The sequence below is a fragment of the Balaenoptera borealis genome (genome assembly GCF_965194805.1).
Source record: "Balaenoptera borealis genome assembly, chromosome: 11".
Lineage (NCBI taxonomy): Eukaryota > Metazoa > Chordata > Mammalia > Artiodactyla > Balaenopteridae > Balaenoptera > Balaenoptera borealis.
Window position 1 is genome coordinate 100275898 of NC_138868.1, and position 21609 is coordinate 100297506.

The window sequence follows — 21609 nt, forward strand, 5'->3', positions numbered from 1 at the left end:
AGGGAAGGCTCTGTCCTGCCTCCAGATGATGCAATTCCAGGGGGCTCCCTTCCCTTCTGGGTGAGAGAGCATCCCTGAACTGCATTGCATTCCTGATTTCTTTTTCCATTTTCCTCTCCCACCTCTCTCTTAAGTCTTCCCCTCCCCTCGCAGTCTCCCCACCCACCCCTGACCCCCCCAACCCTGGTAGCCCCGCCCCGGTCCCGCCCCTCTGCTCTGCACTCTGCATCCCTCCCTCCTTCTGTGAGGTACATGTACCCCCCGCCAGAGGCAGGGGCCCGGCCTCTCAGCTCTCCCAGCCCTGGAGGCCCGCAGGACCTCAACAGCCCAGCTCCCCAGCCGCCTCCTCCCCCCACCCCTTCCCAGCCTGTCTCCTTGGTCTCCTCAGATTGGCCAGTGGCACGTGGCAGACGGCCTCAGCATGGACAGCCGCCTCTACGCCTCCAACGTCTCCGACAGTCTCTTCAACACCACCCTGGTCGTCACCACCATCCTGGTAAGCGGGTGCCCCCTGGGCCTCCCAGCTGCCGCTCTCCGGGGTGCCTCCTCCATCTCCAGGCGTTCCCAGCCTCCCCGTGAACAGAAGATGGGAGCTCTAATCACAGCACGGAGGCCACTTTATGACAGTGTAATTAAACTCAAGTTGCTGTTTCATATGGAAATGATATCTGATGAGTTCCAAAGCAGCTGGGGAAGCAGGATGGGGTGGCAAGACAGCACAGTTTGTGGATGCCTCTTCCGGGGGCACCCTGACAGCCAGGGCAGCTGTGCACAGCCAAGGGCAGGGCACCTAGGACACGGCAGGAGAAGTCCCCCAGGGTGGCTCCTACTCTTTCACCACAGCCTGCTTTGCTTGGCGCCTACGTGTACAAGTTACGTCCCTGGCAGTGGACACCTGAATCTCAATGGGTTTTCATGGCCTATTTCTTCATTTCCAGATGATCAAAAGAAAGTTCTCAATCTATAGAGCAAGGGACCATCTGCCTTTTTAATTTGATTCAGTTCTCTTCGACAATTACCGAGCCCTTCCCCCGTGTGCCAGGCACTGTGCTCATTCTTGGAGACACGAAGCTGAGTAAGACTCAGTCTCTGTCCTCAAACAGGCTGTAATTTATTAGATGGCACGAATCAAGTGCGTTCACGGCCAAAGTCATCTTCTTCTCCCCTCCCCCCATCCCTGAAGACTTCAGGTTTTAAAAGATTTGTCCATTAACCAACTGCATGTATTAAGTAATTATTAGTTTGCCCCCTTCCCCCACCTCCTTTTAGCCAATCAAAAACCTATTTCCCTGCCGGGCCCAGCATCTTATCCACAGGAGATAATCAGTGTGGCCGCACTGATGGAATCCCAGCCCCACACAGACTCGACCATTAGCCTGTTCAGCCTATCGTGCTCTTGCTAACTGTGCAAGGTTTGGAAATGTGTCCGTTTCTTTCAGGCTTTCGAGATAATAAAAAGAGCTCAGGGACCTCCATCACTACATTCATGAACTCCTGGGGCTCAGGAGCCCTGCACTGAAATAACTGATCCACTGTGAGCAGAGCAGGATAAAAGCCAGGAAAGAGGTGCACACCTAGCGCCATGCGGGGTCAACAAGAGAGAGGTCCCATCCCATCGGGCAGGTCAGCAAAGCCTTCCGAGGAGAGGGACATTGAGGATGGGCCCCCAAAGACGGGGGTGATGAGGAGGGAGAAGTGGACTAAGGAGAGTGTTGTCGGGCACTCAGGAAATGCCAAAAAGTGCAGGTTTCTAGGAAATGGGCATTGGTAGAGAGGGAAAGGCCTGAGGCTGGAGAAGTGGGCTGGGTCCATAATGCTTAAGGACTTGAAAGTCAAGCTTGTGAGTTTTCCCTTCATTTGGTACGAGACAGGGGGTCACCGAATATTTTCAGTCATTCATTCAGTGAATATTTGGGGGGCACTCCTGTGTGCTGGGCGCTGTTCTAGGTGCTCGGGGGTAGCTAGAGCTGAGGAAGGGGAGAGGGGCTGCTGGCTTCACTGAGAAGGGCAGATCCGAGTAGAGACCTGATGAGGTGAGGTGACAACCACGTGGCCGTCTGGGAAGGAACATTCCAGGCAGAGGGAACAAAGCAAAGGATGGAGAAGGCAGTTCCAGCTCGCAGGGTTTTAGCCACTCCCCATCTCAGCCCAACCTGAGCTCATCTGAACCAACGTGGAAATGTCAGCAGGATTTGGGGGTGGGGGGGTGTCACCAAGCCCCTGAGACCTGGGAGCGTCTGGCTGAGCTGCAGCGACGCTGAGCGACAGTCCTGGCCGAGTGGGGGCAACACGCGCACGATTGCTGGGACCTTCTCCGCCTCTGAAGGACTTCCTGGGTCTGTCCCCTGCTGCCCATCCTCAAGCACGTGCCCTAACATAGGTGTAGCCACCTCGTCACTGGAGCTGCGTGTGGCCTCCTCAAAGGCCCCCTTCTCACTTGTTCAGTCTGTCTCTCCCTAGCCCTGCCCATCTGGCTGCACGGTCATTCTAAAATCAGAACCGTCCTGTCATTTCCTCACTTCAGTGCTGCCCAGGAGCGACTGGCCCTGAGCTTGGAACATAAAACCCTCGTCATCAAGCCCAGCCTGCCGTACCTGCTTCCTCTCCATGCCACGTGGGGTCTGGCAGCATGGGACTGCCTGACACTTCCTCACTGCGTCATGCTGTTCCCTGCCTCTGTACATGCTGTTCCCTCTGCCTGGAATACCCTCTCTGTGAATTCCTGTTTCCACCTGGAAATACTTGTACAGCCTTCACAGCTTGGCTCTGATGTCCCCTCTTCTGTGAGGTCTTCCCTCATTTGCCTCCTGCCTGCTCCCTGCCTCTCACATTTTGTACACACCTTTCTCCTATTAGAGTTGGCGTTTACAGCTCTACCTCCCCTTCCAGAATGAGGGCTTCTGAAAGACGGGGCGGCCTGACACAAAGTAGGAGCCTGATAATTACAATTTTCTTTTCTTTTTCTTTTTTTGGCTGTGTTCGGTCTTCGTTGTTGTGTGCGGGCTTTCTCTAGTTGCGGTGAGCGGGGGCTACTCTTCGTTGCAGTGCACAGGCTTCTCATTGCAGTGGCTTCTCTTGTTGCGGAGCACAGGCTCTAGGCATGAGGGCTTCAGTAATTGTGGCACGCGGGCTCAGTAGTTGTGGCATGCGGGTTCAGTAGTTGTGGCACATGGGCTCAGTAGTTGTGGCTCGCGGACTCTAGAGCATAGGCTCAGTAGTTGTGGCGCACGGGCTTAGTTGCTCCGCGGCATGTGGGAGCTTCCCGGACCAGGGCTCAAACCCGTGTCCCCTGCATTGGCAGGCGGATTCTTAACCACTGCGCCACCAGGGAAGTTCCTGATGATTAGAATTTGAATGAAGGAATTCCCTCCTACAGGGTCAGAGATGTCCCTTAAAAGCCAGTTAAGAGTTTGAGAGAGAAATGGGGACATTGCCGGGTTGTACTTCCTGCCTTTCCGGGACTGGAATTGGACGGGACTCAGAGCTCTGGCACAGACTCACGGGGACACTGAGACTACAGGGTCATGTTACTAGACTGGGAAAGTCAGTCTGACCCTGTGTGTGTGTGCCTGTGTGTGAGTGCATGCACGCACACGCTTGTTCACATATGCACACGTGTGCTCATGAGAGTGGGGAAGGACACTTTTGTGTCAGGCGACATTTAAAAACATGGCCAGTACAATCCAAACGAGAACCTTCTCTTGTGCATGTGTGTGGAAGTCAGTAACTCTTACCAGGAATGATTACCTTAATTTAGTCCCTGGTGGCCGTTCGGGGGATCTCCTTGGCAAATGGTCATCTGAATGATTTATCCCTTAAAACTCAGCACATAGGCCTGTTGCATCCTGCTCCTGTCAGGGTGCAGTTGGGACTTGTGAGCGATTTATTGGTTAACGCCGGCAAATACACAGAATTAGCCGCAGCTCCCACCCCTAGAACACCCCCCTGCATCAGAGCCCGGGTTAAGCACTTTGCCCGCATCACTGCCTTCGTTCTCCCAGGGCTCCTGCCAGGACAGGGCTCCAGGCCAGCACTCGGCCCCCAGACCCTCCAAAGTGCCGGTGAGCACCGCCCCTTCCCACACGGCTCCTCCCTCCAACACTGACCTCGTGTTTATTTACTCTAAATATGTCAGTGAATTTTAAATTAACTTAAGTGCAGAGAGTTCTCGGGGAGAAGAGTTTTGTGACACTCCTTGGGATCGTTAAAGATACTCTGGAAAAAAAAAAAAAAAAGATACTCTGGGAGGTTGCCTTCCAACCCAGGCGTGGAAATGCCCAGCCAAGCCCTGTCGGTGAGGCCATTTCAGCACTTTTCACCCACACGATCCACAAGTGCTGGACGCTGGGGCCGGGGGGTGGGGGGTGCCCAGAGACAGGGAGGAGTCAGTGCCAGGCTCCACGTACGTTCCGCCTGCGAGCCGGCACGTGCAGGAGGATGAACACTGAGTGTGTGTGGCCCTGGCTGCGAGTGCGGCGGGAGTTCTGAGAAGTGGGTTGGCGTCAGAGGTGGCGATGGGACCCCAAGGACAGAGATGAGTTAGGTTAAGCAAAAGAAGGACAAAGAGGAGCCCGTGAGCTGTGGACAGTGTGTGTGGAAGTCAGGGAGCTTGGCCCCGTTTCACTGACATGACAGTGCACTTGGTCATGAATCAGAAGCACATCACCTTCCACTTGGAGCTCCCTCTCCCTGGCACGGAACCTCCGACCTTCCCCTCTTACGCTTCATCACACCCACAAGACCGCTCTCCCCCTTCCTCCCTTTGTGACCTCTGGCCTGTCTGACTCCCCATCTTCCCCAGCCCAGAAGCCCCTTCCAGCTTGAGCTCAGGAAACCAGCAGTTCAGCACTTCCCTCTGTTGGCTTCTAGAATTGACTCCACCATGATGCTCAGCCGTCTCACCTCCTGCCCATCCCTGAGTCCAACTGTCCTTGCAAGCCCTGCTCCCAGCTGCCCATCTGCATTCAGCCTCCTGGCTCAGCTGGGCCTGGGCAACCTTGGGTTCCTCTCTGCTCACCCCACATCGTGTCCCCCGAGGAACCCTTTCCAGGCCCCAAGCCTTCCCTCCTACCTGCCCCCAGCTTTGGGGGACTGGCACGGTTCCGTACCGCGGGCCTCCTCCCCTCCTCTCTGTACCCACACCCATGCTCCCCACCTTACCCCCAGGCCCACTTCCCATGTTCACTAGACCCTGGCTCTCCCGGGACTTTGCTGCACTGACTAGCCTTCTCTTTCTTCCTTTTCTAATCTCTCCTTTTCTAAGGATTCCTCCCTTTGTACCTACACATGTACTCTGGTCCCTCCCATCCTAAGACACCATCGCTACCACCTTACCTACACCCCGCTGCCCTTGGGCTACCCTCCTATTTAGGGAATCACCCATCAAGGGATCGGTGGATACTGGGCATCCTCCAAGCCTGTTGCAGGCAGAGGGGGAACTGAGGTTTGGAGGGAGATGTGACCAGTAGCATTGGGTGGAGAAGCTCTGCCGGCTTTTGTCTCTGAACCTCTCGACATCCTGGTCGGCCCTCACCCGTGCACCTCTCGTTCACACCCATCCTTGCGGGGTTCTGCCATCCCCTCCCCCCTCCCCACCCCAACCTGCCTTCGAAGGTCTCCAGGGACACGTGACCCAGATGCCCTTTCACAGCCCTGCTTCCTCTCTTTGTGGGAATGTCTGCCTTCTCCTGCTTGAGACCCTTTCCTCCTTGACCGTCATGACCACATTTTCCTGATTGTCAGCTTTTCTGGCCGCTTCTGCTTTGTCCTCCTCTACGGCTGCTCCTCATTTTCCCCCTCGCTAAGATCGGGTCTTATCCCTCTGCTGTCCTTCCCCCCGATGGTCTCTCATGTGCTGCAGCTTCAGCCACCACCACCTCTATCCAGAGGCTGCCCATCTCTGCCCCCGATCCTGCCCTCACCCCATATTCCAACATTCAGTCGGATGTTCCCTCCTGGATCGAGGACCAGCACCTCAGATTCAACATGTTCCAAAACGTCTTCCTTTTCAAACCATCCGTGGCCATGATGACATCATCCTTGGTCATCTGCTCAGGCTCCAAGGGTCTGCAGACGCTACCCTCTGTGCCTGACACCCAACCTGGCATCAAGCCCGACCCTCTCTGTGTCTCTTCAGCTTTGCAATCCAATCTGACCCCAAGCACGGCTCAGGACTCAGCATCCCATATCAGGAGAGGGTCCGTCCTCACTCCCAGACCTCTCGCTTGCTATATAATATTCTTTACTCACATCCTTAAGTCTTTAAAACCCTTAGTGCTTCCCTACTATATATGTAAGATGCACAGTCGCCTCGTCCTGGCACCCAAGGCCCACGCTGACCCTAATTCATCTTTCTGAATTTATCCACCACCCCTCCCCTCCACACAGCCCAGGCTCCCACTCAAGGGCAGCCCCATCATCCACCGAATGGGCCACGCTCCTTCTCACTCGGGATTTTGCCCTTGATCCTGCCTTTCCCCTGCCCATGAAGCCCTCCGTTCACACCACTTCCATCTGTCCGTGTTCTGTCTTCCTCCGGAGCCCAGCTTGCATCCCACCTTCTCCATAGAACCTTCCCTGGACGTTTCACCAGAGAGACCCTCCTCCCAACGCTCACAGCTGGACGCGTCCTGCCTCGGGTTTGCGGTTGTTCTGTGCATGTAAGAATCTCACTTGCTCTGTTGTCAGCATACTTGTATCTCATAATCCGCCGTGATCCGTCTATGTGGAATAAACAAAGGAAGGGGAAAAAAACGAAGGAATGAAATGCAGGGTGGGGTCAGATGATGACCTTAAACAAGGTGGAGGGGCTTCCACTGGACCCTCTGTGCAGTGGGACCCTTAGGTGTTCCAGGTAAGAGAAGTGCCTTGAAGTCAGGGAGGGGAGCTAACTGCCACCTCCGAAACACCCCATTACCCAAGCCACTTCCCTCCTTCCACCCCATCTTCTTCCCAACCTCCTGTGTCCCCGACCCCCTCGTCATGTGTGGCTGAGACACCAGGGTTAAGATGAGAATGACAGCTGCCCAGTTTCGCTGCAGGAAAACCCGTATTTAATGCTGAAGGGAAACCACCAGGAGATGGAAGGCAATGACCGCTACGAGGGCTTCTGTGTGGACATGCTCAAGGAGCTGGCAGAGATCCTCCGGTTCAACTACAAGATCCGCCTGGTCGGGGACGGCGTGTACGGCGTGCCCGAGGCCAATGGCACCTGGACGGGAATGGTCGGGGAGCTGATCGCTCGGGTAAGGAAAGAACAGGTGATTTGGATTTGGGGGTGGGCTGGGGAGGGAGCTGGAAGGACAGGAGGTTGTGCTGTATGCTCATGAATCCTCCATTTATTAATCAGTCATGCAGTTTTCATTTATTTGTCCATTCGTTGCACAAATCTTTCCTGAGCTGGCAACGAGCCAGGCACTGATAATGTACATTGGCGAATAAGACCACCTTGATCCCTGCCCTGTGGCTCTCCCCATCCCAGTCTAGCACCTGTAACAGGTAATGGAGGCCTTGATCGCTGAACACGGCTTAGAGAATTGGGGTTCCATTCTTGGATAATCCAGGTACTTTTTGTTTGTCCTGATTACTTTTTTGGTCATCAGCATCTCTGGCAGAGCTTGGACAGGCCCTGGGAGAGTAGAACACACCCACATCTGTTGACTTTGACACTTGAGAAGTACTGTCAAGGAGACATGGTTAAATAACAGGGGAAAAGGGATCACCTGCCAGAGGAGTTGGTCACAGTTACGGCTCTTTTGTTACTTCTTGTATTATGTTCTGCTCTCCTTAATGTGCTTTTACAGACCCAGGGCCAAGGTGCACTTGGGCAGACTGTAGATTTTCAGAGTGAATGTGGAGACTCAGTTAAAACACAGGTGAGCGTCATAGAGTGTCAGTCGTCGTTAGGTTAGAGCAAGGCTATAGAAAGTTCTTCCAGGGGCAGAGCTCTTGTTTTCTTGGTATATACTGTTAACATCTGTAAAAATTAATTTAGTTGTTACTAATTCACTGTCCATATTTCCATAACTGAGTTTTTCTGCTCAGGAAAGGTGATGGGTATCCAATGTGGAGGGCACAGACCTAGGTTCTTATGGATTGGTTCTTTTTTTTTTAACATCTTTATTGGAGTATAATTGCTTTACAATGGTGTGTTAGTTTCTACTTTATAACAAAGTGAATCAGTTATACATATACATATGTTCCCATATCTCTTCCCTCTTGCATCTCCCTCCCTCCCACCCTCCCTATCCCAGCCCTCTAGGTGGTCACAAAGCACCGAGCTGATCTCCCTATGCTATGCGATTGCTTCCCAGTAGCTATCTATTTTACGTTTGGTAGTGTATATATGTCCATGCCACTCTCTCACTTTGTCACAGCTTACTCTTCCCCCTCCCCATATCCTCAAGTCCATTCTCTAGTAGGTCTGTGTCTTTATTCCCGTCTTGCCACTAGGTTCTTCATGACCTTTTTTTTTTTTCCTTAGATTCCATATATATGTGTTAGCATACGGTATTTGTTTTTCTCTTTCTGACTTACTTCACTCTGTATGACAGACTCTAACTCCATCCACCTCACTACAAATGTGGCACATATATACAATGGAATATTACTCAGCCATAAAAAGAAACGAAACGGGTTGGTTCTTGAACCAATCCATACCTCTCCGTGCTTTCCAAGTGCAGAAGGAGGCCCTGCAGTCTCCCAGCCCACGCCAAAGTGCAGGGTGCTTTCCATACATTGTCTCTAATCCTCTGGGAAAGTACCTTTTAGTCATTATCCTCATTTTACAAATGCGCCGCCTGAACTCAGAGAGCTTAAATGACTTGTCTGAAGCCACACAGTTAGGGTGAGACGGGGCTGGCATTTGAACCCAGATTTGTCTAACTCCAGAACCCACATTCTTCCCACCGCAGAACACGACCTCAGCTGCATTGGGATGTCGCCGAGAAAGGTCTGCATAAGTCTAGGCCCTTCCTTCTCTCCTTCCTTTTTGTCCTCCCTCCCTTTCACTCTTGCTTGCTTTTTTCTTTCCTTCCTTCTTTTCTCCCTCCTCTTTATCCATTGAATTAATATGATCTTAACCCTTTATATGTACCAAACTTGGGGTAAAATATACATCTTTTAAATCCTAGTCTTCAAGGATAAAAGTGTTAGTCGGGGTATTAAATAAGTCATCCTTGGCAATGCATGATGAAAAGGTCTGTATAGACAAGAGCATAGAGAAGGTATTTAAGAGCTGAGGTGGGGCAGTGGTGAGGAGTTTGCCTGACAGCATTTGCAGTGACCCAGCTGGGTCAGCGGCAAGACGTGTTCAGCGAGACGGTGAACTGTCCAGTTCCTAGAGTCCAGAGGGAGGCTTTGCTGTCAGGGAGAGGCTTGCAAACAATCAACAGAGGGTTGCAGAAGGCCCAGGGAACCCTGGGAGCCTCTCACAGGGGCAGAGTGAGAGGGTGAAGACTTCCTCAGGGAGCTGTCTGCTGTCTCTGAGACTCAAGACCCCAGCTGACCATGCGCACGCTTCCTTCCGCAGAAAAGGATGTGCTGCTTTTCTCGAAGTCCCAGAGCCCCTCCTGAAGCAGTCCTCTTGTTTGGATCCCCTGGTAGAGATGCAGTCCAGTGGTTAAACCCCAGAAAGCTGAAATGCTAGGCCTTTTCCTTCCCTTCTTACCGATGTCCTCTGTCACCTTGAGCCTGTTTCTTCAGCCCCCTTGGCCTTCCTGGTGATTGGTGGGGTGACTTCAGGGATGTCAGAGTCAGTGCACAGCCATCCCCTTATCAACCCCCAAATGAGCTGTGACATGGACCGGCAGGAAGAGGAGAGGAATCCAAGACTCAAGGACACGCAGCTTCGTACTGAACGACTTGGGCAATCAGACAGGATCTTAAAATTCACTCCAGGTCGGCTTTCAAGTCAAAACACTGCTGCTTTGGTCTCATCAAGACTTGACTGCGTAGTATTAATTAATTAACTAGTTAACCCATTCGTTCAATACAGATCTATCAAACGTTTTCCTCTTTTCTAGACAATGGAGATACAATGGGGGACAAAATAAACGTACTCACTACCCTCATGAATCTTACTAGTGAGAGACAGATATTAATGAATGATCACAGTACGATATTATTAACACAGTGTGTTAAGTACAAGAAGGGGGAAGTAGGAGGAGCTGTGAGAGGGTACCTGGAGGGGAGGGGTCCAGCCTTGAGAGGCAAGGGGACAGGGGAGGGAAGGCTTCCCTTGGGAAATGATGTTTGAGCAGGTGTCTGAAGAATGAGAAGAGCATTTCTGCCAGAAGGTCATCTGAATGCCACGGAGTGGGGGCTGATTCTGGGCAGGAGTGCGTGACCCCAGCCCCGCTCTGCCCCGGGGTTCGACGCTTTGATGTGTCTGCCCCAGTGTTCCCCTAGGATCACAATAGTCCTAAAGCCTGCATCCTTCCTGTATGACCCCTTCCCCAAGCTGCACAGGAACAAGTCAGAGGTTGTAACAGTAGAGCCTTGGGGCTACTTGATGTCCCAACTGGAGGAGACCTTAGAGGTCACTGCACCTAAATCTGTCACTTATACAGATGAGGAAATACAGGCTCAGAGAGCTTAAGTAACCTGCCAAAGATCGCACAGCTGGTGAGTTTAGAGCCAGCATTTAAGCCCGTGTCTGACTTCAGTGCTCGTGGTCTGAGAGCGTGAATCTTGAAGTTAGACCTAACATCAATTCACCCCCTTACTAGCTGGGTGTTCTTAGGCAACTTATTTTATCCTTTCCACTCCACTCCATCCCCCAAGGCTTTAGTGTTTATCTAGAAAGAATTTTTGTAAGGATTTAAAATAACATACACGTGAGTATGCACACACACATAGAAAGTTTGACATACAGGAATCTCTTTTTTTAGAGAGTTTGAGGAATGCAGTAGCTTCCTGGATGTTGGAGTGATGTGTAGTAAAGAGTAGAGGCCTGGGTCATCTCCACTGGGCGTTCTACAGCCTCAATCTTTCACATCCATTGTCACCTGCTTTTTTTTTTTTAACATCTTTATTGGAGTATAATTGGTTTACAGTGGTGTGTTAGTTTCTGCTGTATAACAAAGTGAATCAGCTATATGTACACATATATCCCCATATCCCCTCCATTGTCACCTGCTTACCCAAGACCGCTGGGGTTTGGACATGTGGCACGTTGGTTGCAGAAGAGCATTCATAAGCATATTTTCTGCTTATGTTTAGAAATCATCAGAGCATGTCTTTTGGTGTAAATCCCATTAAAAGTAGGAGTGTGGTTGGAGTGAAAACAAGTGGATTCACATAAAATGGGCCAGGTGGCTGGCCTCTCACCCCCAGGGCTGTGTCTGGGCCGGAGAGATGAGAACCGTGTCTGTTTGGGAGCCTCTTGGGTTTGGATTTATTTTGCTCCAGTCACATCCTTCACAGCTGAGCCCACAGCAGGCCTGCACAGAAGTGGTGGTGCGTCTTGGTGGAGGGATACTTGGCAGAGAGGAGGAGATGGGCTAGAGCAGCTTGAAGAAGAGGGTGCCCTCAGAACAGCCCCAGCATCCTCCTGTATCACCCCAATACATTTATTTAAAGTGAGCTTTCAATTGACACTGTTCAAGGTATTCAGATACAAAGTTGAATGAGGTAGTCCCTAGGTCACTATTTGATGGGGGACCAGTTGGGTAAAAGCGGAGCGAGAAAGGCTAGGATGGGGAGGTACAGGGGGTGGTGAGAGGACTGGAGGAGGGCCTCCTGACTCTGCTTGTGATGTGTAGGGAAGACGCCTGCAGGAGGTGATGCTTGACTTGAATCTTTAAGGACCAGGAGAAGTTGGCCAGGGAGAGGAGGGACATGGAGAGAGAAGAACATGCCAGGAGGGAAGGAACCAGGGTCCAAGGCGTGGAGACAGGAAGGTGCATGGTAGTTTCTGTTTCAGGTCACTATACCTGGAACAGAGCATGGTGGGAAGCGAGGCTAGGAAGTGGGCAGTGGTCACCGATGAAGGTCCTATATGACCTTCTACAGCATGGAACGTGGAGGGGTGGGACAAGCCTGGAGGTAGGGGAACCGGGTAGAAGGCTCATGTTGCTGCAACAGTTGATGAGAACCAAAAGTAACTTAGGAGTAAGAAGAAGGTACATATTCAGAGGCTATCTTTAAAGATAACAGTTTTTCTTTTATATAGAGGTGTGCAGTCTTTACAAAATATATATGTTTTAAAAGACAAAAAATTACTTGTAATTCCACCATCTAGTAATACCCATGGTTAACATTTCAATATGATCCCTTCTGATTTCTTAATGAGTATGTACTTTACACAAGTTTTTTCTTAAATGGGATCATAGTACATATGCTGTTTTGTAACCTGTTGAAACTATTTAACAGATAAATCATCAGGACTCGGGACCAAACGGATGTGGCCAAGGGGAGAGGGACAAGAGTAGGATGACACCCAGGTTTCTGACGTGGACGTCTGGGTGGATGGTGGTGCCAGTCATTGAGGTGGAAAGTTCAGGAGAAAAATAGGTCTGGGAGGAAAGAGGAGGATGATTTCAGCTTTGAAAATGGTAACTTTGAAAAGCCTTTTGGACATGCAGGTAGGGATATTCAGCAAGAGTTGGCTGGAGTGGGCTCAGCGGATCGAAGCTCTAGGTGCTGGAGAGGATGTAGGTGGTTACTGAAGCTGTGAGGAGAGAAGGAATCCCCAGGGAGAAAATCATACGTTCAAGAGAGAGGTGAGGGAGGAGAGCCTGTGAAGGCTGCTGAGAGAGAGTGGCTAAAGAAGTTTCCCACCTCTTGAAAGGAAGTACAGAAGAGCCTTCATCAGATTTAGCGGTGCAGAAGCCACAGGCAAGAGCGGTTTCAGTGGGTGGCTGGATTGAAATCAGACTGCAGTGGTTGAATCATGGTGTAATACTCTTCAAAGAAGCTTCGCTCTTATGGGAAAGCAAGATAAAGAGTTTTAGCTAGAAGGAGCTGTGGAGCTGGGAGGTTGGCTGTTGTTTAAAACGAAATCGCTTATGGAAGTGGCTGCTGGGAGTTGAGAATGCATCTCTTAGGGATGGAGGAGAGGCAGAGACGGTCACGTGGCTGGAGCACTGTGGCGGTGGGGAATGACAGTCAAGGCGGGCAGGACAGAGAGGGTGGGGGAACGGCGCATTCATGAAGGGGTCTGGAGTCCCTGCCAAGACACGAGCGCTTCTTCCCACAGTGGGTAACTGGGAAGCACTGCAGGCGGGGGTGTGTCCGTCCTGGGTGTTGTCCTGGTCGCCCCCCACATCTGTGCGCTGATCTCATGTTTGAAGCTGCTTTCACACATTGGCTCTTTCTCTTCCACAATGGCTCTGCGAAGTGAATATCCTTATCCCCGCCCTATGGGTGAGCAGCCTGAGGCTTAGAAATACAGATGATTCACCCAGGGTCCCGCAGCCAGCGAATGGGCACCTGAGTCCTCATCCACAACAGCATGTGGCCTCTCCTGCTGGAATTACAGCCTCGTCCCCCTCCAGTCACAAATGGTGTCCCCTCCTGAGAGGTCCTTCTAGGCAGAACATCTGGAGGATGCCCCGAATTTGGTACCCATGTCTGATTCTGGCCCATAAAGGGATTGCCCTTTATCTTTAAAGCGGAAGAGCTGGACGGATGAGCTCTCTGACCCCTTCTCCTCTCCCCCAATGTGTGTGAGGCACCCTTGTCGGTTCAGCCCTGAGCGCTGGTATCCTGGAAGGCGAGAGACTGCATCTCACATCCCTGGGGCCCAGCTTGGGAGAGAGCAAAGCACATTCAGGAAGAGAGAGGACCCCCCTCAAGCTTCAAAGCTCAGAACCAAGTACCCTGTTAGCATTCAACGCCATGCTGGCAGAAAGGCCCGTTTAGGTTCAAAGAGAAAAGGGCTTTAGAAGGCTTAGATTCAAGGCTCATAAGCTTTGGACATCGAATAGCTCTTACCAATGACATTTTGATGAATTAAGTGTAAATGAAGCTGAAATACCTCATTCCATTTCCCCTCCTGCTTCCCTGGGAGAAAGGATTGTGGAGAGAGTTTGCCAGAGACTTGGTAGGGTGGGCTATCTGTGGCCTTAATCCACTGGGAAAGTTGTCCAGAGACATTTTGCTGAACGAAAAAAAAAAAAAAAATACAACTAGTCCCCTGGGATTCCTTTTCACCTTGAAGCCAGAGACTATTTTAACTGCAAATAGGTCATAGAATTCTATTCTTTAAAATCAAGGTACAGATCCAGGGACTAAATAACTGAAAGCTCGACTCTTTCCACATGTGACAGCCAGACTCAGGGACGGCTTTCTTCTCCTCCTTAAAGCCTGGTCTCTGCATTTACTCAAATAGGAAGAGGTGGGCTCCAATTTTAGTTCAACAATTCATTCATTCACTCATTCATTCCTTCCTTCCTTCATCAAAGTGCTCCCTTTCTGACAAGCACCGTGTGGATGTGAGGGCTTGCTGGTAAGGAATTCAGGATCTACTCAAAGAGGTAAACCAAGAACTCCTGTACAGTGTGATACATGCTCTATTAATAATATTAATAATGATGAGAATAACGATGGCTGACATTTACTAAGTGTTTCCTGTGGGCCAGGCACTGTTTTTAGTGCTTGACTATACTAACTCATTTAGTCCTCACAATAACCGAATGTTGCAGGTGAGGAAACTGAGTCGCAAAGCAGATAAGGAACCTGTTCACGGTCACGTGGGTAGTGAGTGACAGGGGTAGGTCTGGTGGAAGCACGGTCAAGGTATGTACAGGTATGAACAAGGAAGGGCTCACCCAGGAAGGGACCACTGAACAGAGTACTGAGGATGGAGAAGCATCATCTCAGTAGAAAAGAATATTCTAGGTGCAGCAAAGGCTGAGATCATGCCAGGCAGTGCGAGTGGTTCTGTGCAGCTGGCGTCAGGTGCTGCAGGGAGCGGAGGAGAGGAGTGCTGTAGGCAGGGGCCAGTCGTGACAGGATCTAAATGGTTGGATACTTAAACTATGTCCAGAGAGCTAATGGGGAGCTATTGAAGAGTAAGGTGGTCTGTTTGTTTTATTCCAGGAGGGGAGGAGTGGCGTAATTGGCGTTGATTCCGGAAGGTTAGTCCGACAGGGAGAGGGGGATGGATTGGAGGTGGGAACACCAGATGCAGGTATACTCATCAGATGGTGGTCCAGTGATGCAGGTGGACGGGATGGGGCCCGAAGGAAGGCAATGGCGGTGACGATGCCCAGGAGAAAATGGGGACGGTGTGGCGTCTCAGCATTTGATTCTAGGACCTACTGCGTGAGGGAGCCCCCCTTTCCTGGAGACTTTTAAGGATGGGTTCAGCTCATCCTGCCTCTCGGGAGAAGAAGGAGGGCTGTTTGACTCTGAGCAAGGTCCTTCCTGGAATGGCTTCTTGAGGGATGCATGTCAAGCAGCGGCGGTCCCTGCATACAACCCCCCAAGACCTGGGAAGGGAGGAAATCCATCTTGTCTGGTTCATTATCCACAGGCTGTTGTCCTTGAGAATAAAAGGGCCAGAGCCCTGGGCTGCATCGTGGACCACAACTGCCTTTGCTGTCCGTCTCTCATCAGACCCTCCCTTTACAACTCTCTGTCTCATTTTGAGTTCTCAGAGGTTCTTTTCTGTCACTTGAGTCCATTCACCCACCTGATAAAAAGCCAATAAAGGCAGTTTTGAGACTGCGGCCGCACTGCCTTTCTTCTGAGATGACTGTATCTGCTGCAGCTCGTGCACCTGGGCTCTGCTGTCTGCCCCTGTGACTGCTTCCCTCTCTCTGCATTCAGGGGCGAGGTGCAGAGCCCCCAGAGGACTGCGGCTGGGCCTCTGGAGCCTCAGCCTGCGATGAATATGAACCTCCCTACCTGTCTATCACCAGCTTTCAGTGGAGGGCTCTGCCATGGGCTTTCAGATTTTCTTTTTTCCTCGCCATTCCCATGGCTTTGTAGAGAATTAGAATGGGGGTGTCCTCTGCTGAAGGCACCTCTTCCTTGTTCAAAGCTGAGCCCTCAGGAGGGAGAGGGGGCTGGTGATGGCTGCTGACCAAGGGCCAGGCACTAGGCAGGAGCTCTACACATGCTATTTCATTTATCTGTGCATGGCAGGGATTATGACTCCATTTTCCAGATGAAATGGAGGCTCAGAGAGTCAGCAATTAACCCAAGCTCAGACTCACAGCAAGCGGCCAGAGCCCAAACTCATACCCTATTCAGACCCCTGTCTGGTGCTCATCTTACTGCATCACCAGGGGCACGTGAGAACTGGTGACTGGAACGGAGAGTGATTTTGGTTCAGCCTTCCTGTCCTCTGCGTCTACTTGCTAGGAGAATAGACAGGAAGGAATAGGCTGGACCAGGAGAATGGCAAAAAGAAAGGAGGTTCTGGGTGGCCAGTGTGAGAGGGTCACATGGATTACACTTACATCCTCAACCCTGTTATCCAGGAAGCGGGTGTTATAACTACTTCCTTTTTATAGACTAAGAATGCACAGCCCCAGAGAGGCCAGCACCTGGAAGTGCTAGGATTTGAAACCAGGTCCCTTTTCTCTAGGATCTGTCCAGCAAGAAGGGCAGACAGACGGCGGAAATTATTTTAACCCAGGGTTGTACAGGATACGTGCTCTGTTACAAATACAAACTGCATCATATTTAAAGAGCAGAGTAGGAGGCAGAAATTACTTCTGAACGGGGACCTCTGGGACGGGTTCTTAGTGGCAGTGAGGCCACCAGCTCCTTGCAGGCAAGCACAGTATCTTATTCATCCTGATACCCATGTGCACCTAACACAGTGCCTGGGACACAGGAAGGTGTTAACAACTAGTTCCCTCAGATCATGCAGAGCAAAGCACCAGCTGATAAGCGTGCCTCGAATGCACTTAGGGAGTTCATTCCGTAGCGGGTTTCTATCAACCCAACTGCCAACCCAAGGCTTAGAAAACAGGGCCGTCAACTGATTAATCAATCAGCAGGTAGTAATTTAACACAGTGAGTCAACTACTGGGCTAGAGGTTTGGGGTCAAAGGACAGATGAGATTTGGTTCTGTCTTTGAGAGCTTACAGACGAGGTGGTATGGAGGTAGGCAGAGGACAGACACGTAAAAGAAACGTGTGCTCTAGTGTGGGCATGAGAGAGGTGAGCAGGTTGCTAGGGGAGCCCTAAGCAGGGCAGGACCAAGCAATGACATTGTACATCGCCTGTGAGGGTGCACAGCTTAAATCCTCATCTCCCAAGAAGCAGTGTCAAGCCGGTTCCCTCCCCAGGATCATAGCACATGAGCCCCAGAGATTCAGGAAAAGAGAGCAGAGCCTTTGCCTGGCTGCCCTTAGACCCCTGTGAGGGTTCTTTTCCGCTGAAGAAGTTGATATGGATGGGAATCCCAGGGGCTTTGGAGTTCAGTTATGTTCAGAGCTACCCCAGCAGCTCCAGACTGGGAACTCCTCCAAACACCATGGGTGTCTAGAAGCAGCCTGGGAAATTTGTCAAAAGGCTCACTTCTTGGGAATTATTTCCACCTTCCCTGCCGAGTACCAGCTATTAAGGGGAGTGAGGGTCTGCTAGGGAAATGAAAATGGATTAATTAAGGCATCTGAAAGCCTTCTGAGAGATTGGCTTGCTGTGACACAGAAGAGACAGGCAGTAGGGAATTGATTTGGGGCAAGGGTAGGGAAGGAAGCTATGGAAAGTGGTATCTTAATATCTCCTAAGAATCCTCCGGTCCTGATTGCCCAGCTCACGTGGAGAGGTGAGGTGTCACCTGCAGGCTCAGCCATGCACCAGGCTGTGGTCTGAGGTCAGGGGTGGTTTCAAGAGGTCCCCTTCAGCACGTGGACACTTAACCTCTGTCTTGTTCCCCAAAGCACCCAGTAATTCAGCTGCTGGTTATTCTCCAAAGCCTGAGTCTCTGATGTTGCTGACCCTGTTTCTTGTACTGTCCCCTGCCCCAGGAGCAAGGATCCTATTCCTGAGCCTGGGGCCAGGGCCCTACTTATACTACTTATGTACTTCCCATCCTTGGGCAATATTACGTGGCCCTACATGCATTGATTCAACATTGGTTGTGACTTCAGGCTGAATAGGACCCGGTTTTTACTTTCACTGGGCTCATATTCTACCTACGTAGAGCCTCCAAGGATGGTTGTGCAGGTTGTATATAGTACAAGGGGTGAGTGGGGCCTGAAACCTGCCTCACGCTGCTTACCGAGCATGTGCTCTGGTTTGGGGCTCTATCCACCTGTAAATTTTCTTCCTTCAAAGATACCTTTAATTTGCCAGGTTGTGTGCCCACTAAGTCTGCTAGGAGGCTCAATTTCTATAATTTGTACAATGGCTTCAACTATACTAGGAATGAGGCCCAGTGTGTAAAAATAATGAGACCACAGCATGTGATATAAGCAAAATGGGAATCATATACAACATTTTATGGGAACACAGGAAAAAAGAAATAATTCAGCTCCAGAGAGCCAGGCAAGGCTTTAGAGCAGAGTTAACAATAATGATAGCTATTGTTTACTGAGCACCTACTACCTGCCAGGCATTTCTCATGGCGTCATTTCCTCTCCAACAACAATCTTACAAATAAACGTCATCATTCACAGTTTATAATGAGGATGCTGAGGTTAACTCCATCTTAACAGAGAGACTAACTCAGGGTCACACAGCTAACAAGTGACTGAACTGGAATTCAAAGCCAAGCCTGACATCCAAGTCCACGGTCGTTCTAACACACTGGATGCCTCTAAGGGAAGTAACAGTCAAGTTGGACCTTGATGGATAAGTAGGAATTTGACAAGCCTCAAGGGGGAAAGAGCTGCAGGCAGAGGAAACTGTGTGGGCAAAGACACGGAGTTTGAAATATATGACAGGTGTAAGGAACACGAATAGTGCGATGTGTCTGCATCTTAGGTTGAAGAGAGGTCAGTTGCTTGAGGTGATGCTGGAGAGAGAGTCTGGGACAGATCGTGAAGATCATTGTAGGGAGTTTGGACCATATTTTAAAGCTAGTAGGGAGTTGCTGGAGTCTCTTTAAGTGGGGCAGTGATACGATTAGATCTTTGGTTTGGAAATCGATTCTAGAACAGTGGCTCTCAAAGTGTGGTTCTTGAACCAGCAGCATCAAGATCACCTAGGACTTGTCAGAAACCCAGATTCTGGGGTCCCATCCAGACCTACTGAATCAGACACTCTGGAGTGGGGCCCAGCAATGTGCATTTTCACAGGCCCTCCGGGTGGTTGTGATGCATGTTCAAGCTCGAGGACCGCAGGTGCCCTTGGCATCCACTAAACTGGATGGATGAACTGGGGAGGAACTAGGAGCAATGAGGCCAGTGCAGAAACTACTGAGTAATTCCAGTGAAGACCTGAGTGACGACAGCAGCAGTCAGATCCGAGGGGCAGTGATGGATTACACAGGAATTTCAGAGGTAAAATGGATGGGGCTTGCTTATTGAATGGAGAGAGAGCAGGGAGGTGGTATGGCGGGGGCAGAGGGGAGACTCTGGCTGACTCCTGGTCTCGGTTTTGGATGACAGGTGCCCGGTTGAGTCATGAACTGAGAAACAGTCCCTGGAAAAAGAGTAGGCTTTAGACGGCAAAGATGCAGTTGATGACGTGGGTCTGAAGTGCCGGCAGGCCTTGGAGGTAGAGAAACACAGTATGTGGGGAAAGGTGGGTGAGGAAGGCCAGCGAGAGGGCAGAGCTGGGCCTGAGTTCCGTTTGGGGGTCGTCAGGGTGCAGGTGGTAGTGAAATGGGGGGCGGCTCTGAGCATGCTCACCTATCCTCCACCCCGTCCCCCCTGCCGGCCCCCCACGTGCAGGTCCCTGCCCTCTGTGTGGGCTTGGACAAGCCACCCAGTGTTTCTGACCCACCCCACTCCACGTCTTCATCCTCGAAATGGACACAATAGCATCCACCCCCGGGTTATGATGAGAAATCAATGAACTATCGTCTCCTTGGTGTCCCTGGCATGTAGTGACTCTCAGAGAGAGTCAGCCCTCTCCTCTCCTTCCCTGCCGTCTGTTATCCAACCTTCCACCTAAGGCTTTGCTTGCACTTCCTCTCCAGGCCTAAAGCCCAGTTCCCCAGCTTCCCCTCCATCCGTCCCCAAACACACACATACACAGGCCTGCCTGTCCACTGCTCCCATGAGATGTGCACTTCCAGGGCCAGGTCCTTCCTCTCCCAGGCTGGCCTGGGTTAATCCCTCCTTGCCACACCTGTCTGGACACTACCAAAGTGTAATCGATCAATACAAAACTGAAGCACCACGTGTCTGGCTGTGTTCCTGCGGAGCGAGCTCCGGCTGCCTTCTAAAGGTTATCTGCGGCGGTGGTGGCTGGCCGGGCTTTTCTGACCCCCTCTCCTTACACTCTGCAGGAAAAGGGGACACAAGGAGCAGGAATTCCCTCCAGAGGGATGGTCTCTGGGTCATCTCTTGGGGGAGAAGTCACTTCTGTTAGGTGACAAGGTGGTGGCATTGATGGCAAGTACAAGTGTCCTCTTGATCTTAGAAAAAAAATACCTTGAGTTGGAAGTCTGGGTCTATCCCTGACTTTACGCTGGTAGCTGAATCTCCCTGGGCCACCATTTGCTCACCTGCTCAGTGAGCAAAACCATTTTCCCCATGCTCTGCCTTCATCAGCCACAATTTCACCAACATCCCTACAATCCGAAGAAATGATTAAGAGCTCACAAGGGCCTGCATCTCCCATCGCTGGCCCCTCACTCTCTAGCCTTTTCTTTGTTCCTTGTACATAGTATGCCCAGTTCCAGCATACGGTGTGTACACTTGCTCTTCCTTCTAGCAAAAACTTATTTCCCCAAGTCTCCAGTCTACTGTTGCTACCTTGTTATCTAGGTCTAATCCAGATGTCACCTCCTCCAAGAAGCATTCTTCCTCTGCCACCCTAAGGGACCTCCATCCTCTCTCTGAATCTCTCTCTACCACATTACCTTGTTGTATGATCTTCAAAGAAACTATCACCAACTGAAATCACCTTTCTTATTATGAGACTAGAATGTAAGTTCTCTGAGATCAGGAACTACATTTGTCTTGTTCATCTGTATGCCGGTGGCACCTGGAACAGGCCCCAGCATACACAGAACTCAGGAATTATGGGATAGATGGATGGGTAGATGAATGGGTGGATGGATGGATGGATGGATGGATAGATGAATGGGTGGATGGATGGATGGATGGATGGATGGGTAGATGGATGGGATGCTTTGAAGACATGTGTAAAAGAATTAACCACTATAGCCCTTGACCCCAAGGACCTCAGAGCCTGGACAGAACATCTCAATGCCAGAACAAGTTGTAGGTCTTCAGATGATTCCTTTGACTGGTAACAGGGAAAACACACCAGTGGCCCAGAAGTGCTGGTGCATTCAGCAGGCTGGGGCAGCAGGAGATGACATTTCCCCTGGGCCCGTCCTCCCAGGGCAGCCATGGGGCCTGAACACGCTTCCTGGACATCCCTGTGTCCCTTCCTGGCTCCGCCTTCCCCAGGTCCCCACAGCTGGGCCCTCAGCTCACCCCGCTGTATGCTCAATCCTGCCCCACTTCCCAGACCTATATTGCCTTGAGAAAGAAGAGCTTAAGCCACCTCACCCCTCGTTCCTCTCC

At 51.0% G+C, this 21609-nt stretch overlaps 1 protein-coding gene across 7 annotated transcripts in view; it reads left to right on the plus strand.

Annotated features, from left to right (window-relative positions):
- The window catches only part of GRIK4 (glutamate ionotropic receptor kainate type subunit 4), a 456420-nt gene that overhangs the window by 357335 nt on the left and 77476 nt on the right, over positions 1 to 21609 (plus strand). For all 7 annotated transcript variants that reach the window (XM_082339798.1, XM_082339799.1, XM_082339802.1 and 4 more), the window contains 2 exons: positions 389 to 496; positions 7041 to 7244. In XM_082339798.1, coding sequence (XP_082195924.1) covers positions 389 to 496; positions 7041 to 7244 — 312 coding nt within the window. The remainder of the gene's footprint in view (positions 1 to 388; positions 497 to 7040; positions 7245 to 21609) is intronic.